At 36.6% G+C, this 20,403-nt stretch overlaps 1 protein-coding gene across 1 annotated transcript in view; it reads left to right on the top strand.

Moving 5' to 3' along the window:
- The window catches only part of LOC102856623, a 587,398-nt gene that overhangs the window by 197,752 nt on the left and 369,243 nt on the right, over nucleotides 1–20,403 (top strand). Inside the window, exon 5 of the mRNA XM_006891623.1 lies at nucleotides 3,262–3,366. Coding sequence (XP_006891685.1) covers nucleotides 3,262–3,366 — 105 coding nt within the window. The remainder of the gene's footprint in view (nucleotides 1–3,261; nucleotides 3,367–20,403) is intronic.

The following is a 20,403-nucleotide window of genomic DNA, read 5'->3' as shown; positions in this document are numbered from 1 at the left end:
ACACTTTTTGTACCAGCAGCCAAGAAAGCAAGAGATTTCAAAAATTGCACTGGGAAAGTTGGCTGTCAGGGTCCTTTCCAGAGTACTGAAGAGTAATTATATCAGTCTGGAGACTGAGGTCATGCTGGTCTTTGCAGATGCTTGCTATGTGTCAGAGAGCTGGACAATGATTAGGGATGATAGAAAGCCTTTCAGGTGTGGTGCTGGAGTAGAGGGTTGAATGGACTGCCAGGAAAACAAACAGGTTCATCCTAGAGAGGATGAAACCAGGCAGCTCCTTGGAGGCAAAAATTCTGAGGCTTTGTCTGACATATTTTGGGCATGTTGCAAGGAAGGACCAGTCCTTGGAGAGGGACATCATGCTTGGGAGGGTGGAGGGACAGCTCAAGAGAGGAAGAACTTCAATGAGATGGACTGATTCAGTGACTGACAATGAGGGTAGGTGTGTCAGAGACAGTAAAGTTGGCACAGAATAAAGTGGGTTTCAACTAAGAAGGATTGGCCTCCACTTGCAAAATAGCTTGCCTGCAGAATCTATATGAACATAGAGAAACGATGGAAGTTATACAAGTATTCAGGTCTTCTGTTCATAGGGTCTCTATGAGTTGTTTATGACTTGATGGCACCTAACAACAACAAAAACTCAGTCACAAGTGACTCAATGGCACATAACAACAACATGTAAGAGGGCACAATGCCTCAGTTCCTCAAACTTGCTCACAGACTATCTGACCTTCAACTCCACACAAAGTTCCCAATCTCTTGTCAATTTTGGTGTCTCTCTCAGTTCTCCAGCAAGCTTGGGCCAAAGCCCCTTTCTTGGTTTTTGGGCTGTGAGACAATAGTTCCGAGTCAGCTCAGTCTCATGGTAGTCTCTAGTTCTCTATTTAGGCTGCTTCTGTTCTTTGCAGATTAGGTCTAACTTGGATAGGAATCTCTGACCCTGAAGGGTGTGCACTGCCCTTTTTGTTTCCTCTTATTGTTGATGGTGAAATTCCTAAATTTGCTGCTAAACAGGCATAATTTAAACTTGGTAGGGTGAAAAAAACTGACCAATTCCATCAAGATTAGTTTATACATAGCCTATTTCAACTTTCCATCCATTCATGTTGTGAAAATTAAAGTCCATGGGAACATCAAGAGATTTAACATGTCCGTCCTGGAGAGGATAAAATCAGGCTGCTCCTTGGAAGCAAGGATTTTGAAGGTCTGTCTCACATACTTTAGGGATGTGGTCAGGAGGGACCTGTCCTTGGAAAAGGACATCGTATTTGGAAGGCTGGAGAGAGCACGGTAGAAAAAGACCCTAGATGAGGTGGATTGATATAGTAACTGGGGTAGTGGGGATACCTGTGTCAGAGACAATGAGACTTGCTTAGGATAGTGCAGAGATCAGAGCTATTGTACATAGGATCACTATGAGTCACAGGTGACTCAATAACATATAACAACAAAAACATGACTCTGAAAGCCATTTTAAACAATAAAGTCAAGGCATCACACCACTCCTGTGGTGTTAGCCTAGAAGTTGGGGCTTTTTAGCCATTAGTTAGTTTCCTCTGGTCTCCAGCTACCTGAACTGCAGACACATGGTCTTGCAAATCAGTATCTCCTGTGGGTAAGAGAGTGCTTTCCATACTGCGGAGCAAAATTTGGAGCAGGAAGATTTAAGGTAAGAAAGACTTGTGGTGGCAAGACCCTGGTGAGAGCGAGACCGTGCTGATGGAGAGTCTTGTATTGCTATGAAGAAATTGTAGCAAGGTGTGACCTGAGGCTTCTTGTCTTTGTACTAGTCACAGCTGAAGTTTTCTGTTCTTTCCTTTGATTGATGGAAAGAAAAGCTGCTTGCTGAATTGAAACTGGAGCTTGGACTTATTGAGGAGTTGTGCCTTGGAACTGTTATGCTAAAACCTGGATTTATTTTGAGTGATACTGTGATATTCTTTACCTCTTTCACTCTTCAACTTTCTACCTTAGGGAAGAAACCCTATTGTTAGTACAAATTTAAGTTTAAGAAACACCTCCTTCTTGTTGGTGGGGTTTTATAGGCATCATGGGGCATGTCTATGGGCTCCAGATCTACTTTCTGCTCTGGTGTAGTGAAGGGCTGTGCTGTTTTTACTCGCTCTGGCCCTTTCAGAGAAATGCTCCTTGCTCATTCCCTCCTTGACTTGTTTTCTCCTCTTGTCTAAGACAACTCCATTGTGTGAATGTTACCATTGCTATAACCATTTGTATGAGAACAGATCCTTAGGTTGTTTCCATCTCTTTGTTACTGTCAATAATGTTGCAGTAAACATTGGTGCTCATCAAAGTTCTTCTTTCCTTAGGATATATACCTGGTATGGGAACTGCTGGATCAAATGCTATTTCCATTTTCAGTCTTCTAAGGAAGCACTAGACTGCATTACATAGTGATTGCATCATTTTATAATACCAGTGAAAGCAAGAGAGTTACAATCTCTTGACACCCTCCCCAACAATTTTGTCTACAGTCCTATTGAGCTTTGCACTTGTTGCTAAGGTGAGATGATGTCTCACTGTTGTTTTGATTTCTGTCTCAGTGATTCCTTGGGAGAAAGATGAACTTCTTCTTTCCATGCATCTTATAAAACCCCTCAGAAACCGAGTAGATGGTCATAATGAGTTGATTCTCACTCTGTGACAGTGAAAATGAATTCATTTAAAAAAAAAAACCCTAATGATCTTGAGCATTTTCATGTCTTTGCTAGTGACTATGTTTCCATGTCTTCTGTCCATTTTGTAATTAGGTTGTTAATTATTATTGAGGTGTTGAAGTTTTCTAGAAATTTTAGAGATGAGTGCCTTGTAAGACTTGGCATTACTAAATATTTTATCCCAGTCTGTAGGATGGTTTTTTATATCTTTGGAGAATTTTTTGATACACATAAGGATTTCATTTAAGAGGTCTCAATCTTCTAGTTTATCCTCTACTCAGTATACATGTTGGGTTATTTTTGATAGCCTGTTTATGCCATAGATTAGAATTCTTCAAATTGTCCCAATTTTGTTTTCTTTAATGGACTTTATAACTTTTTATTTTATGCCTATCTTATAATTATTTTAACTTATAAGTTTTCAAAGTTATATTATTGGTCTAGATAAAAATCAACTGCATTTGTAAGATTTTCAGAAGCTTAGGTAACAAACTTCTTTCTTAACAGGTAATTAAATTTCCTTTGCATTTGGATGATCAAAACTCCCGTGAGAGTCATATTCAGCATTTCCCTGAGTTTCCAGTTTGTTTCATGACTAAAGCAGAGAAAGCAGAATCAGAAGTGGAAAATACAGCTGACCTTTCAGAGAAAGATGCAAAGAATATTTCTGCATCAATGGATGACCAAGGTAGATCCTTTGCACACTTGTCCAGGGTTAATTGACTTTGTTTTCCATGTTTTCTGTTATTATTATTTTGAACTGTGCTATTTTATGTAAAACTGTGTTGCTGGTTGCCAACAAATTAAATCCTATTTGTGATGACCCCAGGCATGTCCGAATAGAACTGTACTCCGTAGGACTTCCAATTGTGATCTTTCATTAGTAGATGCCGGCTTTCTTCCAGAGAAAGTTTGAGTGGGTATAAACTTGAGCTTTTTAGTTTGTAGCCAACTATGCTAACTACTTACATCACTCAGTGACTCCCGATAAAACTAGGTAAGACACATTTTTCTTTCTTTGATAATTCACTTTATTACACTTTCTAAAGTAATTACAGTAGTAGTCGGGGAGTCATGAGGCATAATGCATTGGGAAGAGCATATGCTGTCCAGGGACCTTGTTATTACTGAAGAGCAATGATGTCAGTTTGAAGACTAAGGAGCACCTGATTAGGCCATGGTCTTTTTAATCACTTGATATATATCTGAGGGCTGGACAATGATTACGGATAACAGAAGATCTGATCCCTTTGAACTGTGGTGTTGGAGAAGAACACCGAATATTCCATGGACTACCAAAGGAACAAACAGATATGTTCTGAAAAAGGTACAATCAGACTGCTCCTTGGTGAATGGTGAAGCTTCTTACATACTTTGAGCATTTTGCTAGGGGAGGCTATTTCTTGGAAAAATATATTTGAAAGGTGAAGGGTCAGAAAAAGAGAGGAAGACTACAATGAAATGAATTGTCATGGTGACAGCAGCAATGGGTTCAAGTATACCAGATTTTGAAGATGGAACAGGGTAGGGTAGAGTTCAGATCTGTTGTTCACAGGGCTGCTATCAGTCTTACTCAAGACAATACCTAACAATACCAACAATGTAATCATTGATAAGAATATTGGTTTTCATTTCATGTTATCTATTACATGACTGAGTATAACATTATTACACTGAAATACAGATATTTCTTTTTCTTTGACTATAGTTATAAAGATTTTTTCAGTCTTTATGAATACAATTGATTTTTAGTTTTATTCTAGATATTAATCTTTCTTGTGTGAGAAAGTGGTAAGTGAAAAAATGTCTATGAAGCAGAAAATATTCTCAGAAGTTTCTCAAAAACACGGTTTATTTATTTTTTAGGTTATTTATTTTTCAAAGAGTGAATAAAACTCTTTGAAATATTCAATGTATAAAAATTACAACTTTATAGAGGAGATATATTAGAGACAATCAACTCTTTTATAGCAAAATTATTTTCTTTACCTAAAAGTCCACCCCCAAGCTTCTTTAACAAGGAAGATTTTTATTAATTACTAGTGCGAATAGCAATAGTTATAGTGAATGGAGTAGGAATAGTAGTAGTTGCAACAGTGTTGGTATTATGTGTCCTTGAGTAACAACTGATTCTTGGCTGACTCTCCAGTGGATTATTAGAGGCTGGAAATCTCAAGGGAGGAAATGGGCCATTTTTCACCAGCAGATCAGCTAATGTGTTCAAACCATTTGCCTTTTGGTTGACCCTCAACTTCTTAGCACCAGGCTACTAGTTATATATACTCATTTATTATCAGTATAGTATTACACTAGAGTATTATATTTATAATTACTATAAAAAGAGAAAAAATAATTTCTGTATTGCACTGTGGCTGACTCTGAGAATGGGAATCCCAGAACACTTGATCGTGCTAATGAGAAACTTATACTTGGACCAAGAGGCAGTCGTCAGAACAGAGCAAGGAAACACTGCATGGTTCAATATTGGGAAGGGCGTACGCCGGGGATGTGTCCTGTCTCCATACCTTTTCAACCTGCATGCAGAAGAGATCATCCGGGAGGCTGGGCTCTATGAGGAGAATTGTGGCATAAGGATTGGAGGAAGATCTATCAGAAATCTGCGTTATGCAGATGACACAACCCTGCTTGCTGAAACTGAGGAGGACCTGAAGCGCTTGCTGCACAGGGTCAAGGACTGCAGCCTTCAATATGGATTGAGGCTCAATGTCAAGAAGACAAAGATTCTCACAACTGGACCAATTGGTAGCATCAGGATGGATGTTGAGGAGATTGATATTGTTCACAGCTTTAGTTTGCTTGGCTCCACAATCAACCCTCTCGGCACCAGGAGCCAGGAAATTAAAAAACATGTTGTGATGGGAAAGGCTGCTGTTAGAGATCTCTCCAAAGTACTGAAGAGCAATGGTGTCTCTCTGGAGACTAAGGTGCATACGACACAGACCATGGTCTTTGCTATCATTTGTTATGCATCAGAGAGTTGGAAATTGACTAAGGAGGATAGAAGGAGAATTGATGTCTTTGAGCTGTGGTGCTGGAGAAGAGTATTGAGGGTACCATGGACTGCTAGGAACACAAACAGACTCATCCTGGAAAGGGTTAAACCAGGAAGCTTCCTGGAGGCAAAGATTCTGAGGCTTCGTCTAACATACTTTAGACATGTTGTAAGGAGGGACCAGTCCTTTGAGAGGGACATCATGTTTGGTAGGGTGGAGGGACAATGCAGAAGGGGAAGGCCCTCTGGGAGGTGGATGGGTTTAGTGACTGGGGTAATTGGGATGGATGTATCTGAGACAGTGTGACTGGCACTTGACAGAGCAGAGTTTATGGCTTTTTTACAGAGGGTCCTTATGATTCACAAGTGACTCGATGGCACATAACACCAACACAACAACATATTTTGAATGTACCAGGCACTGAATAAAGAACTTTAGATTTGAAATAAGAGTTTAAATATTGTAAAATGTTAAAAAAATAAAACACATTATTATTGGATTTTCTCCTACTCTTGGTGATCTTTTTTTTAAAAAAATATTATTAAATTTTATTCGTTTTAGTGAACATTTACAAAGATTTTGGGGTTTCATTCATTCATTGTTGCACTGTTTTCTCTACCCTCCTCCCCCCGTCCTTCTTCCCCCGCCAAATGTCTGTTTTAATTGTCCAGTTGCCACAGTGCTTGTCGAAGCCAGTTCTGATTAATCTCCTTTGTCAGTGTGTCCTTTGCCATTCCCTATCTCTCCTCCCTGAGAAAGACTTCAGCCTGATTCATAAGGAAAAGGGGATGGGGTATTCTCTTAGCTACTTCCTGCTGAAAAGGGATGCTGTAGGTTTCAGGGTGAAGATCTTCTCTCACTACTCTAAAGGGCCCCTTTGACAGTAGGAAACATAGACTATTATGGAGATTGGGAATTTAGATTCACTGTTATCAATTGTGCTTAGCCGTACATGTTCATGTCCTTGAATTTGTGTCATGGAAGTGTTGCAGCCTAGAAGATACAAATTTAACTAACAAGGTAAAAGTACATGAGCCAAAAATTAACAAGCAATAGTATTCCGAGTACAGCTTCTAGTAGTGGCACAAATCAAGTTACAGAGGGAAGGTGGTTCTTTTAATAAAAGGCCTATAGACTAGCACTTTGTCTATTATAGTGTAGAGGTTAGGAACCACAAGATGTAGAGGCTCAGCTATGTCATTTATGGTTCTTAAGTCCTGGAGGAAATTCCATCTACCACTGGGTTGTTTTGCAACTCGGAAGTTCGAATGCTAGGTAGAGGAAAGGTAAGGAACTACTTATGAGGTTTTCCGTGCATTCCAACAACTAAGACATAGTAAGAAGAATTAGGATCTCAGAAGGCTTTTAGGACCAATTAGTAGGCTCTGTGTCCAGGAGAAAATGAATATACTTACCAGTAATGTTAATGCTCAACCACAGCTCTTCTGGGAGGGTCTAAATCGTTGAAGCTCTTGGTGACCTTTTAAGACAGTGAAATCTCCCCATAGGATTTATAAGGCTATAAGTCTTTACAAAGCAGAATACGTCATCTTTCTGCCAGGGAGTGGGTGGCAGTGGAACACTTCACATACTGAACCACCAGGACTTTTGCACAGAAAATAATAACATATACTAGTTACTCGTATTCAGCATCACCATTGCTTATTACTTTGTCATAGCTGCTTTACAGAAGAAATAATATTTTATGCGTAATGAAAGCCTTCTGTGAACTTCCCTGACTCTGTTACCAGCTCTCCTAAATCCTATATTTATCAGTTCCATACATTTTTATATATTTTTTTCTACATGTGCATGAAATAATAAGCAATATTTAATTTAATCTCTTCTAGGTTTTTAATCTTTATCACACCCATACAGATCTAATTTCCAATTTATTTATTTATTGCCATATAGAATTTCCTTGCATAATAGATTTTATTTATTATTCCTTTTATATTTTGTAGACTTACAGAATAGTAACATGTTGTCATTCTAAGTAGTTACATCAATTTACCTCTAAAGCATGAATGACTTTGTTGGCCCAACATATTAAATTTATTGCAATCATGTTATAAGATCTCTCTTAATAACTGTTTGAATTTACATTCTATTTCTTTCTAATATTCATGCTATATTTATCTGAACTTTTTAAAAATTGCAATTTCAATGTATGATTTTCTATACTTTATTTAAGAAACTTTAGATTTGCCTGGCAAGCATTTTGGGGTATGTCTCAACAGCCTAAGTATGGATTTTACAATCATACAAATAAGCAACATGCGTCTTTTAACAGATAAATCTTTGTTTTTAAAAGAAATATCATCATTACGCTATTCATTTTTATTGACAACTTATTTTATATTTGTCATTTTACTGCTTTGTTTTTAAAAATACCTTTTCTGAATTTTCTTATTTACAAATACTTGTCTCTATTTTGTTTTATCTATAGTATTTATTTATTTAGAGGATTACCCTGGGTGAGATGGATTTATACAGTAACTGAGGCAAAGGGGGTAGGTGTGTCAGAATCAGTGGGACTGGCTCAGGACAGGGCGGACCTCAGAGATGTTGTGCACAGAGTCGCTATGAGTTTCAGGCAATTCGATGGCACGTAACAACAACTCTGCTATTTATAATCCACAGATGTTATTGTTAATTATTTTACTTATATTTTGTTTTCTATCTACATATTAATCTTTAATGATCTAAATTCTTTCAGTATTCTTTTCTAATTTTTCAGAAGATGTATTTTCTCAAACAACCTGTTAGATACTTCTCTATCCTTTTTAGTTTCACATGTTTATAAAACATAAAATTTAAGTTTTTCTTTTATACCCTCAATAGGAAATTTATTTACTAATACATTTGATCAATTGCTGTGCCTTCTTATATTTTTTATATAGTAGAATTTTCTGCTATTCCAGTTTTCCTCATGCTGAAACAAATCTTTTAGTAACTCATTAGAAGGTGTAAATGCTAATTTTATACTCACTCAGCCAATATCTACCAGGAAAACACATATTTTCCTTTTTGTTTCATAGATCCTTTACTCATATATAAAATTCTGGGCTGATGATTATTTTCCATCAATTTTTTTCCCCACTGTCTTTTTGTCCTAGTTGTTTATATTATGTTTCCATTGAGAAAACGTAAAGAACAGAAGGACTTATTTAGACTTCTTATTTAATTAGATCTCTGATAAATTAGAAAGGAATTTTATGAGGGTGTGTCTAGATATATCATTTAGAAAACGTCTAAATGATAACATGTAAAAACAGGGTAAGAGATGAGGGACAGAGATTGTAAGACAGGAGAAGACAGTATTTATTTATTAAAGTGTAATAATATATATGGCCGACTCATACTAATTACTTGGAAATAGATGTCATGGAATGTAAAAGATGACTTATAAGCTTTAAATACAAGTAGAGGTTGATGTCAGCTAGTACACAATGCACAATTGAAGTTAAGAGGGAGGAATATCGTTATAGAAAAAACACCCAAAAGTTTGATTTTGCTGCTATTGAGTTTGAAAATCCTATAGTTGTTGGATACGATTGAGTCAACAACTAATAGTGACCCTATGAACAACAGATCTGAACCTTGTCCTTTGCTGTGCCATCCTTTGATACATTCCAGCTGATTTTTAGAGTCACTGTGTTAATTCAACTTGGAAAGCTTTTCCTTCCTTCCTTTCTCTGCCTTGCCACTTTTCTCTTCATGATGTCTTTTTGCAAGAACTTGCTCTTCCTGACAATGTGCTCAAAGTAAGTGAGACTAAGTTTCACATGTCTCTAAGAAATGCCCTTGTTTCACTTCCTCCAAGACTGATTACTTTGTTCTTTTGAAGTCCATGGAATATTCAGTGCACTTCTCAGTCACAGCAATTCAGAAACATTAGTTTTTCTTTTATTATCTTATTAATTGTTCAACTTTCAGATGTGTAGAAAGTAATTGAGAAGACCATGACTTGAATCAAGCACATATTCATCTGTAAACGGACATGTTCTTTAGCATTTTCTAAAGTCCTTGACAACAAATTTTCACATCAGCAGATGCAACACATCTTTTGATTTATTTACTCCTGTTATGATAGGTGTTGATTGTGTATTCAAGTAAAATTAAATCAATGATAACTTCAATCTTTTCTCCACCAACCATGATATAGATTACTGGTCCAGAAGGAAGGACTTTTGGTTGTTTTGTTTTGTTTTTTTATGTTGAGCTGCAATCTATATTTAGGGTTGTAGTTTTTTTTATCTTCTATAGCAATTGTTTCTTGTATTCTTCATGTTCAGCAAGCAAGATTTGTTCGTTGCATAAGATAGGCTGTTGGTGAATCTTCCTCTAGTCCTGACACCACATTCCTCTTCATATAGTCCAGCTTCTAGAAGAATTTTCTCAGAATACAGATTAAATAGGTGTGGAGAAAATATACAAGCCTAGCACATCTTTCCTGATATTATACTATGCAGTGCCCCCTTCTTCTGTTTGGACAACTGCTTCTTAATCTGTTGTTATTCTTGACTGCCATTGAGTCATAGGCAACTCATAGTGACCCTATGAATGAAAAACCTGAACACTTGCATAGCTTTCATCCTTTATCCAGGTTCATAGGGTTTCTGGAGGCAAGCTATTTTGGAAGTGGATGCCACTCCTGCTTCGAAGCTTGTTTTAATCAGAGTGCTCCACCAAACACTGTCCACTATAGGTAACCATTATCACATTTGACACATCAGTGTCATAGTGCTCAGCTTCATAAAAACCACCAGTTACTTTTCTGTACAGCAAGTGGACAGACCAGGGCTATACGACCTAGAAGAATGTTGGACCAAAAGCAATTAAGAACAGGTCTGAGGGTAAACTTGATTAAAGTTGCCCACCTTTGGCTAGGTAGAATAACTTCCTGTCCACTGGGCCAAGCGATCTCTCTCTATGCTGTTGTCGTTGTTCTTAAGTGCTGTCAAGTCATAGGCAACTCATAGCGACCCTATCAACAAAAGACCTGAACACTTATATAACTTTCTTCATTTCCCCACGTTCATAGGGTTTCCAGAGACAAGCCATTTCAGGAGTGGATGCCACTCCTGCTTCCAAGCTTGTTTTAATCGGGGAGCTCCAGCCAACACTGCCCATCATGGGTAAGCATTATTGCATTTGATTTGTTGTTTTGATCTTCTTAGCCTATGTATAGGTTTTATGTGAGCACATGTATGCTAGGATTTCCATTCTTCACAATATTACTTATGCTTTTTAAATCCATACTTTTTTCTGATCCACATAGTTAAATGTCATTGTATAGTTAATGAAATATAAGTAAACATTTTTTGGTTATTCTATGATTTTAATAAAAATCTACCTGACATCAGCAATGAAATGCCTCATGCCACAGCCTCTTCTGAATCCTGCTTGAGTTTCTGGTAATTTCCTATTGATGCACTATTCTAGTCATTTTCAAATAATTTTCAGCAAGATTTTTCTTGCAATTGATATTAATTACATTGTTCTGTAATTTCTATGTTCTGCTGGATCATCTATTTTTGAGAATGGAAAGAATTATGGACCTCCTCCAGTCAGATGACCTGGTAGCTGTCTTCCAAATTTCTTGGCATAGATTTGTGAGTACACCATGGTTGTATCTGTTTATTGAAAATGTCAATCGGAATTGGATGGTGTAAATGTAATTGGCTGCTAGTTGGAGGGTTGGAGATTTCAGTTTCCCTAAGGTACCTCAGAAGAAAGAGCTGGGTACCTTTTTCTAAAAAATTAGCCACTAAAAAAATTCAGCATTGTTATACTCTGAAAAATGTGGTTTACTTGAGTGGGAATTTATATGAAGGCAACCGGTATATTAAATCCAAGTTGAGATATTCAAGAGAAATTTGAGATATGTGTTGTTAAGCTCAAGAAATAGCTGGAGTGAAAAGAGGATAAATTACTATAAGAGTACAACCAGGGTAATCACTAGGATCAAAGACAGTGAAAATTAATCTCACATACTTTGTGTTTATTGTCAAGAGGTACCGACCCTTGGAAAAAACATCACCCAGGGAAAGATGAAAGAGGGTCAATGAAACAGGGGATGATAATCCACAAAATGGATTGAAACAATGATTGTAACAGTGGGCTTGAGCATATGAGAGATTGTGAGAGTGGAACAGATAAGAGCAAGGTCAGATATGTTGTTCATAGTGTTACTATGAGTTACAGTCAACTCGATGGCACCCAATGACAATATCAAACATGTATGTGAACAGACATACTCTCTACAAAATGACTAAACGCTAGAGCTCAACCAAGGAAAGGAGGTGGAGTGTTAAGGAGTATTGACTAAGTGCATAATTTAGGGACATGATTAGCATTTCTGTCAATGACAAACATGAAACTTGTGCTGTTATGTTGCTTAGATGACATCTACATCTTAACTTCACATTAGCCATTAGTTAAGCAGCAAAGAACTTCATACTTATCACCTCAGAAACTAACCCTTATTAAACTATATTTGTAGTTTTTAAAACTTAGAGATTATGCTTTGTTGGACCAACTCCACTGATCACATACCATTCCAATAGTTGTAGAGGGGCTCTGGGCCTTTTGTTCATAGGGTCACTATGAGTAAGTAGTGCTTGACTCAAAGGCATTCAACAACAACAACAACATTCCTCCAAAAAGCAGGTCTTATATAAGCTTGAGCTTCCTTATTCATACCTAACTTGATTTACTGTAATTAGACTAATATTCTTAGCTAAAAAATTGAGATACTACCATCATCCAATAACTAAGTATCATTTATAGTGTCTTGCACACCTGTATATGATATGTGAATGTTATACATACAATACGTGTGTGTGTGTGTGTGTAGTTATTATTTGCACTTGAGTCGTCTATGCATTCATAGAGCCTATGAACAATGGATCTCAACTGTGCCCTATCCCGTGTCATTCTTAAGAGATCTGATATATTTCAGCCCATTATTACAGTCACTGTGTCAGTTCATGTTGTTGAAGATCTTCCTTTCTTATATTGACCCCCTACCTTTCCAAGCATGATTCATTTTTCCAAGGAATAATCCCTCCTAAGAACATGCCCAAAGTAAGTGAAGAAAAGTTTCACCATCCTTACAGCTAAGAATCACCCTAATTGAACTTTTCCCAAGACATATTTGGGTTGTTGGTTTTTGTGTGTGTGGTTTTTTGTTTTGTTTTGTTTTGTAATTCATGGGCATATTCAATATTCTTCTCCAAAGCACAACTCTAAGTATTGAATCTTCTTTTGTCATTCTTAGTCATTGGCCAACTTTCAAATACATAGGAAGTAATTGAAAAGATTATGGGTTGGATCAGGCATCCTCAGACCTTAGTCTTCAGAATGATGTTATTAATCTTTAACACTTTGAAGAGGTCCTTGGCAGCAGATTTTTTCCAATTAAACACATCTTTTGAATTCTTAATTGCTGGTACTAAGGGTTGGTTGTGGATCCAAGTTAGATGAAATTTTGACAATTTCAGTCTTTATCTACAAAGTAGTGCGTAATTTTGTTATCTTACTGTTGATATATAATCCATGTTGAAGGCTATAGTCTTTGAACTTCTGCAGCAAACATTTAAAGTAATTCTTACTTTCAGCAATAAAATTGTGCAGATTTTGATGAGTTTTCTTCTAATCCTGATGTCACATTATATAGTACAGCTTCTTGGGTGATTTTTTTCATCATACAGATTGAATATTTATGGAGAAAAGATACTATCCTAAAAACTACATTTCTTGAGTTTACCATGCAAGTGTTCCCTTGCTCTATTCAGATACTACTTGGTCTAAGTAAAGTTTCACAAAAACACAGATGAGCATCCTGCAACTCCCTCATTCTCTGTGTTCACCATCATTTGTTGTGTTCCACATAGTCAAATGCCTCTCCATAATCAATAAAACACAGATAGAGATCCTTTAGGTATTCTCTGCTTTCAGCCAAGATCTATCTGACATCAGTAGTGAATTCCCTAGAGACACAGCCTTTGCTAAATCCCACTGGAATTTCTGGCAGTTCACTGTCAATGTACTATTCTAGCCATTTTTTTCCCCCATAATCTTCAGTGAGATTTTGCTTGCATGTGATACTAATGATGTTTAGACAATTTCCACTTTCTGTTGGACAATAATTTTTGGAATGATAACAAATAAGGATCTTTTCAAATCATTTGATTAAATAGCTGTCTTCCAAATTTTATGGCACAGCCTGGTGAACATATCCAGAGCTGCATCTATTTGCTAGAAGAGGTCAATCGATACTCTATCAAGTCTTGTACTCTTTTTTTTTTCTTCTTAATCCATGATTCAGTACAACTAAGTCTTTCTTTATTATCATTGGTTCTCAATCATATGCTACTTCCTGAAATGGCCCCGTGTCAGTAAATTCTTTTTGGTACTGCAACTCTATGTATTCTTTCCATCTTCTTCTGCTGCTCTTGCATCAGTCAAAATTTTGCCCATAACATCCTTTATTATTGGCAATTTAAGGCTGAAATTTATTTGGTTCTTGAGAAATGACAAGCAAGTTCTTCCTGTCTTTTTTTTTCCCCTTCTTCTAACACCAGGTCTCTACACATTCTGTTATAATATTTTGCCTTCTTGAACTGTTCTTTGACATTTTCTCTTCATCTGCTACGTTGGCATTTCTTCCCTTTGATCTCTTGACATTCTAGTGACATTTCCAGAGTCTTTTCTGACTTCCATTTCAGTGTTTTCTTAGTACCCTGGCTTGTTAATGATCTTTTGCTTTCTTCATGTATGATATGCTTGCTGTCATCACACAGCTTATCCAGTTCTTGGTCATTAGTGTTTATTCTCTAGTTGGTTTTGAAATTTAGGTGAGATAGAGTTAAACTCGTATTTTAGATCATATGAACTTATTTTCATTTTCTACAACTTGAGTTTGAATTTACACGAGTAATTGATAGTCTATAAGTAATTATATCAGTTGATTTTAATTTATGTGTTTATAAAATAAGTTGGACATAAGATATTAAATACTTATGAGATATTCCTATTGAACATAGGTTATAAAAATCAGTGCTAAAAAGTACTTTGGATTAAGTAATATCACTGTTCATCTTTGGATATTGGAATTTGTTTCATCTGTAGTCAGACAAGTTAGGAGATAATATCGGTCTGGTTTGGAGGATGACATGACTTGTTGTCCTTGAAATGCATAACTTTAAGCCAGCTTTAAGCAGCCTAAATCAGAATTTTACCAGTTTAAAACTTTGATTTCTTCATTTAAAATGTAAATATCCCAGGTATAAAATAATGCAGGTGTTATCAATATGCTCAGTATGGACAAAGGGAAAATAAGAGGAAATTGACAAAGCAAAAATGATGGAAATCTGAGAGTCAAAATATATGAAATCTGAGAACTCAAATATATGTAAGTAAATCCCAGATTCAGCCTTATAACAAATTACATCTCAGGGCAAATCTGTTAAGGGTGTAATGATCATTTTTGTTAATTTAGATGTGGATAATTCTGCAAGAAAATGGATTTTTTTATTATGGTGAAATAAATATAACAAAACATTTGACGTTTTAACCATTTTTACATGCACATCATACATTGTGATAATATTTTCATGTCTCATATATCCCAGAACATTTAATGATGCTAATGCGAAACCTGTACTTGGACCAAGAGGCAGTAGTCAGAACAGAGCAGGGTAACACTGCATGGTTCAAAATTGGGAAGGGTGTATGCCAGGGATGTGCCCTATCTCCATATCTTTTCAACATGTTTGCAGAGCAGATTATCCGAGAGGCTGGGCTCTATGAGGAGAAGCGTGGTGTCAGGATTGGTTGAAGATCTATTAGCAATCTGCATTATGCAGATGATACAACCCAGCTTGCTGAAACTGAGCAGGATCTCATGCACTTGCTGCAGAGGGTCAAGGACTGCAGCCTTCAGTATGGATTGAAGCTCAATGTCAAGAAGACAAAGATTCTCACCACTGGACCAATTGGTAGCATCAGGATGGATGGTGAAGAGACTGAGATTGTTCACAGCTTCAGTTTGCTCGGCTCCACAGTCAGCACTCTTGGCACCAGCAGCCAGGAAATAAAAAACGTATTGCAATGGGAAAGTCTGCTGTTAGGGACCTCTCTAAAGTACTCAAGAACAACAGTATGTCTCTGGAGACTAAGGTGTGCCTGATACAGGCCATGGTCTTTGCGATCACTTGTTATGCATCAGAGAGTTGGACAATGACTAGGGAAGATAGAGGGAGAATTGATGCCTTTGAGCTGTGGTGCTGGAGAAGAGTACTGAATGTACCCTGGACTGCCAAGAAAACAAACAGATTCATCCTGGAGAGGATTAAACCAGGCTACTCTTTGGAGACAATGATTCTGGGGCTTTGTCTGACTTACTTTGGATATGTTGTAAGGAGGACACGTCCTTGGAGAGGGACATCATGCTTGGTAGGGTGGAGGGATGGCACAGGAGGGGAAGACCCTCTATGAGGTGGATTGATTCAGTGACTAGGGTAATCGGGATGGGTGTCTCAGAGGCAGTGCAATTGGCACAAGATAGATCAGGGTTTAGGGCTGTTGTACATAGGGTCGCTATGAGTTGCAAACGACTCAACGGCACATAACAACAACATATTGTACAATCATCATTGCTATCAATTTCTTAATTTTGTGCTTACTTTTAGCATAAATTCTGTATTTTTTTAAGTAATACTTTTCTGTTCTTTAAATCCATTTCCTTTTGTTGTTTCAACATTAGAAAATTAAGCACATAGGCAATAAATATACACATAGACCTCATGTGATGGACTGCAGAGGAATCAGAGTGACTACATCTGTACAGAAATCATCACTGTATAAGCTCAATATCAGCAGTCAAAACAAGGTTTGTTTTTGACGATGGAACAGATAATCAATTAATTATTCTTATGCAAGTTTAAATTGAAGTTTACAGAATTGAAACCAAGTTCATGAGAATTAAAATATGACCTTGAGTTTTTCCCACCTGAATTTAAGAACTATTTCAAGAAAGATTTGAGGCATTTAACACTTATTACTGAAGACAAGGTGTGAGGTACCTTCAAGGATTTCATCTGTGAAGAAAATCAAAAGACTATTACAATGACAAGAGAGAAACAAAAAAAGACCAAATAGATGTCATATGAGATTCTGAAATTTGCATTAGAACATATATTGCTATTTAAGTTATGTGTTATCAAGCCTCTTGCTACTCACAGTGACTGTATGTACAATAGCTCTGACCTGTCCTGAGCCAATCTCTCTATCTCTGAATGACTTCTCTCTGTTACCTCTATTACTGTGTCAGGCCATCTCATCTGGAGTCTTCCTCTCCTGCACTATCCTTCCGCCTTTCCAAGCATGAAGTCCTTCTCTAAGAACTGGTCTCTCTTGGCCATATGCACAAAGTATGTGAGGCAGAGCTTAAAAATCCTTGTCTCCAGGACAGATCTGTTTCTTCTCTTGGCAGTCCGTGGTATGTTCAACATTCTACTCCAGCATTACAACTGAAAGGCATCAATTCTTCTTCTATCATCCTTATTCATTGCCCAGCTCTCTGATACAAACAAGTAATTGCAAGAATATAGATTGCAAATAAATAGATTAAAACCCTTCACACACAATATGTCCAGAAATAGATGAATAGAAATGTAGAAACATTCTATGTAAACACAGAAACATTTCAGCAAGTGGCATATGATCTAGCATCAAGATAATGAAGGAGTAAGTTTAAGCTTCACTCAAGACATTGGCAAAAATTAAAGTCCCAGGACTTGCTGGAATACCAAATGAGGCATTTTGTCAAACATATACAGACCTGGACATGCTCTACAGTTTATATTAAGAAATTTGAAAGGCAGTTACATGGCCAACTAATAGGCGAAGATAAATATTTCTATTCATTAAAAAAAAAGAACAACCGAATGTGGAAATTATCAAGCAATATAATTAATATCACATGCCAGTAAAATCTTGTTGAAGATTTTGTTTTTAATTTTGGATTGTCTGTACACAATTATTCATATACATCATATATTACATATACTCTTATACAGTTTTTCATATACATTATTTTATACACTAATTAATGCCTATTCTATTTCATATAAGTAATTACTATTGATATATGCCTATTATCTATCACTCCATTATTTAAATTCTTTCACGGCATTTCTACCCAACAACATCCACTGTTTCAGTGACTTTTTCCTTTCCCCTTCATCTAGTCCGCTTTCTACTCTTTTCCTTCCCATTTGGAACATTGCTCAGCTATCCTTCTATTTTAGCAATAGTGGTTTGTGGAGTATTTGTACTGATGTGACTGAGTCATTTCACTCAGCATAATGCTCTCTAGACTCTCCCATCTTGTGTAATATTTTTCAAAAATCAGTGTTCCTTAGTACTGCATAGTATTCCATTGTATACATACCACAATTTCTGAATCCATTCATTTGTTTATGGATATTTGGGCAGTCTCTGTTTTCTTACTATTGTGAATAACGCTGCTATAAACATGGGTTTACATAGCTTCATTCATTTCTCACTTCTGATTTCCTTGGGATATAGTCCTTTCAGTGGAAAATCTGGGTCATACAGCATTTCTATGTTCAGTTTTCAGGGAAATTTCAAACAAAACTGTCTTTCATTGCGGTTGCATGATTTTATATTTCCACCAGCAGTGCATTAGTATTCCAATCTCTCTACATCCTCTCCATGCAGCTCTGGTGACCTAGTGGCAAGAGCTGTGCTCTAATACCGAAGGCGTAGGGTTAGACTCCACCAGCTTCTCAAGAGAAGGACGGGAAATCTCTCTCCCCTGCATTTAACTCACCCTTAAAACCTACTGGAAGTTCAACTATGGGAAAGTTCTGACTCCATGCAGAAACAACCACATCCTCTCCAACATTTACTGCTTGCTGTGTTGTTAAACTTGACGACTGCTACTTCAGTGAAATGGTGACCGTTTTTTGTTTTGATTCGCACCTCTCTCTTTGCTAGTGATTTTGGACATTTTCTCATGTGTTTCTTGGCCATCTGTACATCTTCATTTGTGAAGAGTATTTTCATGTCCTTTGCCCATTTTGTGATTGGGGAGGGTTGTCATGATTTTGTTTGTTTGTTTGGGTTTTATTATTGTTGTGGTGGTGGCCCTGTAGTATTCTGTACCTTAAGTTATGCAACCCTTGTCTGAAATGCATTGCCAAATGTTTTTTCTAATATATGGACTTTTTTTTCACCCTTTGGAAGAAAGTTTTGGATGCACATAGGGATTTGATTTCACAAAGGTCACATTCATCAATTTCGTTCTTTTCAGGTTGTGCATTTATTGGCTGTATTTGTAAACCGCTTTATGCCATGGATTGTGGATTCTAAATTTGTTCCAATTTTGTCTTTTATGATCTTAATGGTTTTGAGTTTTATCTTTGGTTCTCTGACTTACCTTGAGTTGACATTTGTGTATGTGAAATGTGGATCCTGTTTTAGTTTTACAGAAGTATTTGTCCAGTTTTACCAACATCATTCATTAAAAAGGCTGTCATTTCCCACTTAATAGATATTGTTACCTAGTCAAAAAGCATTTGACTGTAGTTTGATGGGTTGATTTCTGGATAGTTGATTCTATTCCATTGATGTATATTTCTGTCTTTGTACTAGTATCATGCTCTTTTGATTATCATGGCTGTGTAGTAGGTTTTGAGATCAAGGAGTGAGATGCTTCCTACTTTCTTTTTGTTTTCAGAGTAGTTTTGGGTCTCTTTTCTTTCCAAATGAACCTGAAAATTATATTTCCTATGTCCTTAAAAAATGAATTTGGTATCTGTGGTATGATTGTGTTAAGCCTATAGATTTTTTTGGGGTAGGATTGTCATTTTTACAATCTTTAGGATTTTTGTGTATGAACAGGGATTTTTTTAATTTTGTTAGATCTCTTACTGTTTCTTATAGTAGTATTTTGTAATTTTCCTTATAAAGTTTTTTATGTCTCTAGTTAGGTTTATTCATAAGTATGCATTCTTGTGGTTGGTCGGCTATTATAAATGATTATGCCTTCCTATATTCCTTTTCCATTCTTTGTTTATTGTGTTGTAGAGAAATACAACTGATTTTTGCATGTTGATCTTATGCCTTGTCACGTTGTTATTTAAAGTAGGCTACTGGATATAACAGGATTATATTTTTATTGTTATTGTTGCTGGGTCTTTGAGGTTTTCTGGGTACATACATGGTCATATCATCTTCACATAGAAATAGTTTCATAGCCTTTGCCAATTTGAATGCCTCTTATTTCCTTTCTCTTGCTTTTTAATCCAGCTAGAACTTCCAATACAATATCGAACAGAAGTTGTTATAATGAGACTGGACCCTGTTTGCAAGAATTTGTTTTTAGTCTTTCTCCTTTGAAGATAGTATTAGCTCTTGGTTTTGTGAATATAAATTTTCCTACGTTGTATAAATTCCCCTCTATTGCTATGTTGTTGAGAGTTTTAATCAGGAAGGAGTGTTGGATTTTGTCAAAGGCTTTTTTATTATTACTATTTTATAAAAGTTTACTTACAAAGTTCCTGTTATTGTTGTTGTTGTTATGTGCCATCGAGTCATTTGCGACTCATAGCGACCCTATGCACAACAGCGCTAAACCCTGCTCTATCCTGTGCCAACCGCACTGCCTCTGACAC

Source organism: Elephantulus edwardii, unplaced genomic scaffold, assembly GCF_000299155.1.
Source record: "Elephantulus edwardii isolate Elephantulus edwardi_28Jun2011 unplaced genomic scaffold, EleEdw1.0 scaffold00101, whole genome shotgun sequence".
Taxonomy (NCBI): Eukaryota; Metazoa; Chordata; class Mammalia; order Macroscelidea; family Macroscelididae; genus Elephantulus; species Elephantulus edwardii.
The sequence above is the reverse complement of the archived record's forward strand: the minus strand, read 5'-3'. Positions and strand labels throughout refer to the sequence as shown.